The sequence below is a fragment of the Plectropomus leopardus genome, unplaced genomic scaffold (genome assembly GCF_008729295.1).
Source record: "Plectropomus leopardus isolate mb unplaced genomic scaffold, YSFRI_Pleo_2.0 unplaced_scaffold4576, whole genome shotgun sequence".
Lineage (NCBI taxonomy): Eukaryota > Metazoa > Chordata > Actinopteri > Perciformes > Serranidae > Plectropomus > Plectropomus leopardus.
The window spans coordinates 1-6,196 of record NW_024650181.1 but is presented as its reverse complement, the minus strand read 5'-3'; the positions used below and the strand labels follow the sequence as shown (position 1 = coordinate 6,196).

The window sequence follows — 6,196 nt, the reverse complement described above, 5'->3', positions numbered from 1 at the left end:
ACTTTCTCACCCTAGACTCAAGTTTCTGGAGCTGCTTCTTGCCACCCTTCATGGCCAGATTCTCTGCCTCATCCAGGCGGTGCTGCAGGTCCTTAACAGTGACCTCCAGGTTCTTCTTCATCCTCTCCAGGTGAGCGCTAGTATCCTGCTCCTTCTTCAGCTCCTCAGCCATCATAGCAGCCTAGAGGAGATAGCATAAAATGTTAATGAGAACTGTTATGAAACAAACAACAATACTGGAGTAAGAACGAATGAAATGTAAACCTACATCAGTGATGGCCTTCTTAGCCTTATCCTCTGCGTTCCTTGCTTCCTGAACAGTGTCATCCACTTCACTCTGAATCTGGACCAGGTCAGTCTCAAGCTTCTTCTTGGTGTTCAGAAGGCTTGTGTTCTAAAATGTAAGTTGATTTAGACACTTGAGTGATCACATGCCTCAAACTTGATTAGGTTTTTAAATTAATTAATAAATGATTGGATATTTATACCTGAGAGTGCAGAAGTCCAACACGCTCGCTGGCGTCCACCAGCTCCTGCTCAGCGATTTTGCGGCTTCTCTCTGTCTGTTCCAGAGCAGCTCTAAGTTCCTCAATTTCAGCTACCATGAGACCGTTCCTGCGTTCTACCATAGCAGCTTGTTCCTTGAGGTCATCCTGGGCTCTGACGGCATCATCTAGGTGCAGTTGTGCATCCTAGAGAAAAATAAATTCAGAAAAACTTTTTTAAAAAAAGATCTGCACTGCCCATAGTCTGTGCAACAACTCTGTCTTACAATACCTTGAGCTGTGCCTGCACATTCCTCAGCTGCTTCTGGGACTCAGCAGCCTGGCGATTGGCGTGGCTCAGCTGAATCTCCATCTCATTCAGGTCTCCCTCCATCTTCTTCTTGATTCTCAGGGCATCATTCCTGCTTCTGACCTCAGAATCCAGAGTGCTCTGCATGGAGTCAATCACCCTCTGGCTGTTCCTCTTGATCTGCTCCATCTCCTCATCTTTCTCTGCCAGCTTCCTGTCCACCTCACCCTTAATCTGGTTGAGCTCAAGCTGGACACGCAGGATCTTAGACTCCTCATGTTCCAGAGTTCCCTGATCATATCAAAGAATGAAATGTTAATGTGTTACTTCAAACCTTTTACAGTATATTTGTCCATGATTTGTATTTTTTGTTTTCAAAAGTTCTCCTCAGAAAAAAATGTACCTCAGCCTCTTCAAGAGCTGTCTGGATCTCAGCCTTCTCTGTCTCCACCTGCTTCTTAGACTTCTCCAGCTCGTGGATGCTCTTTCCAGTCTCACCAATCTGTTCAGTCAGATCTGAGATCTCCTCTGTAGAGAGATACATGTGTTTCTTATTAAGCCTTAAAAAATATAAACAGTGTATTGTAGGATGTGCACATGTCGAATACAATGTAACCGTTATATAAGGTAGAACTTACGCTGCAGGTTCTTGTTTTCACGCTTCATGGTCTCCAGCTGATCCAGAGCTTCCTCATAAGAGTTCTTCATCTTGAACAGCTCAGTGCTGAGAGAACGAGCCTCCTTCTGAGCTCCCTCAAGCTCTGCCTGACCCTCCTCGTACTTCTGTTTCCACTCTGCCAACACCTGAACAACACAGTTAATACAGTTCAGTTAGCTATTTAGCAATGTGAAGACAATTAAATGTATCTATTTCAGTGTTTGTATGGCTTGGCTAGACAAAGTAAACAATGCTACCTTGTCAAAGTTCCTCTGCTTCTTGTCCAGGTTGGCAGCCAGCCCATTGGCCCTCTCCACATCAATCATGAGGTCCTCCACCTCGCTCTGGAGCCTCTGTTTGGTCTTCTCAAGAGAAGCACACTTGGAATTCACTGCCTCAATCTGCTCCTCAGCCTCCTGAAGGCGCTGGGCCAGCTTCTTCCTGTTTGAAAAATCAAAGATTTTTCTTTCAGTAATAAGATACCTGAAGTCTCAGTAACAGAAATCTGCATAGTGAGTTCTTAAAACATTATGTAACAGATAGCTGAATCCATTCTTCACAACAACAGAAATCCTTTTTGAATGGATCCTCCCTGTGTAACACTGGTTGGAAAACAGGGCGCCGCAATGTACGACTAGTGTGGTCTTATATTTGAACCTTTATGGTAATAACATGTTTTTAAAGATTTATATGAAAATACGAAAGCAGAGCTGGAAAATGTCTGCAAGAACAGACTCTTTTAATTTTTGTTGTTGTTTTTTAAAGTAATTTGTTAAATCTATTTAATGTAAGTATTGATACCAGTGATGCAGTTGTAAGTTGAGGTATGCTAAAAATTTGCACCTCTGAGCTGGCCATTAGATTGTTTGAATGTTACTCACTTGGCTTCCTCAAGTTCCTCAGTGCGCTGGATAGCATCAGTTTCATACTTGGACCTCCACTGAGCCACCTCACTGTTGGCCTTGGACATACCACGCTGCAGCTCAGCCTTGGCTTCCTGCTCCTCCTCAAACTGCTCCCTCAGCAGGTCACAGTCATGGCGGGCTGATTGCAATCCATGGGCAAGAGCATTCTTGGCCTGGTGTAAGATATAATATTGAGGTTATAAAATTCCTAAATCCCAATTTAGTAATACAAATGCACACAGTCTCTTACCTTAACCTCCTCTTCAACATGTCTCTTCAGCTCCTCAATCTGCTGTGTGAAGGCCTGTTTGCCTCTGGTCAGCTGGGAGACAAGAGCTTCTTTCTCCTCAAGTTGACGGCTGAACTCACCTTGTAAGAAATATGTCATGATACATTAGTTTGTGTTATGTTTCTGAATAATACACAGCAGATCAATTGGTGATAATCTGTATATACCATTTTCTGTCAGGAGACGGGCTTTCTGTGCGCTTGCGTCATTGATTTGACGAACATTTTCATCATTCTTGGTCTTCAGTTCGCTAAGTTGGTCCTCAAGAGTGCGGCACATCTTTTCAAGATTTCCCTAACGAGGAAGAAGCGAGATGAGATCAGTGATAAGATGGTATTTTTAATATTACCTTATTTAGTATAGCAATTTGGGTATTAAAATAGCACTTAAAATATTATGTACCTTTGCTTTAGCAACATTCTCCATGTTGCTGGAGAGGTCATCAATCTCCATCTTGTATTCACTCTTTTCCTTCTCAAGCTTCTGCTTGACACGCTGGAGATTGTCGATCTGCTCTCCCAGCTCAGCAACGCTGTCAGCCTGCTTCTTGCGAAGAGCAGCAGCAGTGGCTTCATGCTGCAGAGTGGACTCCTCAAGGTCACGACGGAGCTTCTGGAACTCAGCTTCACGCTTCTTGTTCATCTCAATCTGAGCAGCGGTGGCACCACCAGCCTCCTCCAGCCTCTCGCTGATCTCCTCAAGTTCCCTGGAGAGGTCAGCTCTCTGCTTCTCAACCTTGGCACGAGCAGCACGCTCAGCCTCAATCTCCTCCTCCAGTTCCTCAATACGGGCCTGTTGAATGAAGGTGTGATGTCTTTCAGTAAACTTTTACTTTGAATACACAAAAAGGGCATTTGAACTAATCATTATTTTTTTATGTCACAGAATTTGTCACCTGAAGCTCCTTAATCTTCTTCTGGAGCTGAGCACCCATTGACTGCTCATCTTCAATCTTGCTAAGGAGCTGACTGATTTCAAAGTCCTTCCTGTAAGAATAATAGATAAGAACACATAGAGTTTAGGTATTTGACCACATTAATGAATGGTTAGATCATAATAAAAGAAAGAAAGAAACAAACAATGAACAAAACAAAACAAAACAACTTTACTTTTTAATTTTCTCATCAGACTGCTGCTTGTCATTCTCAAGATCCATGATGGATTCCTGGGCCAGTTTCAGATCACCCTCAAGCTTCCTCTTGGCTCTCTCAAGGTCCATGCGCAGTTTCTTCTCTTGCTCCAGAGAACCCTCAAGCTGAGGAATAATATGAGTTTTTAATAATCATATTCAAGAAAAATGTTGCCTTTCCATTCGAAGTGACATTGTAAACTTACATCATCCACTTGCTGCTCAAGCTTGGTCTTGGCCTTGGTCAGAGTGTTGACTTTGTCCTCCTCGGCCTGCAGGTCATCAAGAGTCTGCTGATGAGCCTCCTGAAGGGCTTTCTTTTCCTTGGTCAGCTTGGCAATGCTCTCATCCTGAGAGGCCATCTCCTCAGTCAGGTTCTTCACCTAAGTGTGCAAGAAAGATCTTGTCATTAAATTGTAATCATTATAATCTTACTTGACTTGCTGGACAGAGTTTTATTTACAAACCTTGTTCTCAGTGGCATGTTTCTCTTTCTCCACTTTGGCCAAGGTAAGCTCCAGGTCATCAATGTCCTTCTTGAGCTCAGAGCATTCATCCTCCAGCTTTCTCTTCTTGGCAGTAAGCTCAGCATTGATTTCCTCTTCATCCTCCAGTCTCTCAGTTGTCTCTTTGAGTTTGGCCTCCAGCTGGATCTTACTCTTGATAAGTCCCTCGCATCTCTCCTCAGCATCTGACAGATTCTCTGCTTCCTGTAGTGAATTTGATGAAAATAGCTGTTAGCACATCAACATTGAAAAACAAGAAAACGCACAAAGCACTGTTGATGTATACGCACAGATGCAACTTGCAGCTGCAGATCATTCTTCTCCTGCAGAAGGGACACCATTTTCTCCTCCAGTTCCTTCTTCTTGGCCAGGGCAGCAGCCAAGTCAGTTGTCATCTTATCGTAGTTCTCCTTCATGGCTGCCAGTTCCTTCTCAGTTTCAGCACTCTTCAGCAGAGGCTTGATCTTGTAGTACACCTTCATCCATGGCCAGTGTTTCACATTCATGAATGAGCGGACATTGTACTGAATGGTAAATATGGCATCCCTGTGGAAGAGATGTTACCATTAGGTACAGAATCATTTTTCATTATTCATTGAATGAGTGTGCACTAAAAATGAGCTGTTTTCAACATGCCTCCTCTCTGTCATCTTGACAAACTCCTTTCTCATGAGGTAACCACGACACAGAGCCTGAGTCATGGTAACCAGAGATGCCAGTTTATCATCTCTCATCTCCTCTAGGACACCCAGAAGACCAGCCTTGAAGAACACCTGAACAAAGAGAAAATTTAAATCTTATGTGTGTCTGCTCAAAACACCATGCCACACATTAAAATAGAAAGAACTCAGGGAACATGTTCCCCTAACAATCATCTAAATGTCTAATATTATTAAGAAACAATTTTTAAAATATGGATATGCATCAAAATACTTTAGACAGTGAAAGATAATTATGCTAAATGTCTGATGGCAACTGTGCTTTCTTGAGGAAGTTCATTCCTGTGTGGGCTCTTTTACTACTTAAAAATTGTACCATATTTTAAGAAAATGAGATTTATGATAACCAATGTATTGCCATTTAAAATTATGTTCATATTTATCATAATTCTGAAGCTGTAGACAGAATGCCATCAAGGTGTACAGGATCACATGGTGCACAAAAAGGCAAAGTAGACTGCTTCATTCCTCGCCACATGGGGGCGCAATTTTTCTATTTATTTCCCTCTGCTCCTTTCTTGGCTCATGGCCTAATTTCCCATCCCAATAGTTGAAACTGGGCAAGAAGATCTGAGATAGCCTTCTTTACAAACTAAAAAATGGACTGATAGTCCTTGATTTGTAAACATAATGATACAAATGCAATCATGGTCTTTACCTTGGTGTGTCCGAATCTGTACTCATCGTGGTTAACATCAATAGACCCAAGCAGCTTCTCTGAAGCCTTCTTGTTGTCAATGAACTGGCCCTCAGGAATGACGCTGGCATTCAGCACCTTGTACCTTTTATGAGAGAGTTAATGGTCATTGTGAGCATTTTCTTTTAATAATCTACATCAAAAGTCTATTAAAATAATAACTGATACCTCTGCTTGAAGTCACCATAGAGGATCCTGCTGGGGAAACCTTTTCTGCAGATTCTGATACCCTCCAGCACACCGTTACACCTGAGCTGGTGGATGACCAGGAAGTTCTCCATCAGACCTGACAAAAAAAGAAATTTCTCAGTTTTTTTTTTTTAACGAAATAATCTCTTTGTTGATGAACACAAAATTAAGTAAACCACACTAACTAAACCAAACAAATCCTTAAAGACTCAATGGAGGTTATGTTCTCCATTTACCTGGAGTCTTTGACTCATTAGGAATCAGGCAGCGCACAAAGTGAGGATGGGTGCTCCTCAAGTTAGTCATCAG

General features: G+C 42.3%; 1 protein-coding gene across 1 annotated transcript; it reads right to left on the bottom strand.

Moving 5' to 3' along the window:
- Positions 1-4: 4 nt before the first annotated feature.
- Positions 5-6,193, bottom strand: LOC121939339 (myosin heavy chain, fast skeletal muscle-like; the record flags this gene model as incomplete). Its single annotated transcript, XM_042482379.1, has 20 exons — positions 6,124-6,193; positions 5,867-5,984; positions 5,660-5,783; positions 4,919-5,055; positions 4,573-4,828; positions 4,244-4,486; positions 3,983-4,159; positions 3,757-3,902; positions 3,543-3,633; positions 3,050-3,439; positions 2,815-2,941; positions 2,609-2,727; positions 2,335-2,531; positions 1,711-1,894; positions 1,434-1,599; positions 1,199-1,323; positions 778-1,086; positions 489-692; positions 269-394; positions 5-181 (listed from the first exon to the last, which is right to left on the bottom strand). Coding segments are annotated over exons 1-20 (3,486 nt in total), but the record flags the coding sequence as incomplete, so codon positions are not given.
- Positions 6,194-6,196: the final 3 nt, after the last annotated feature.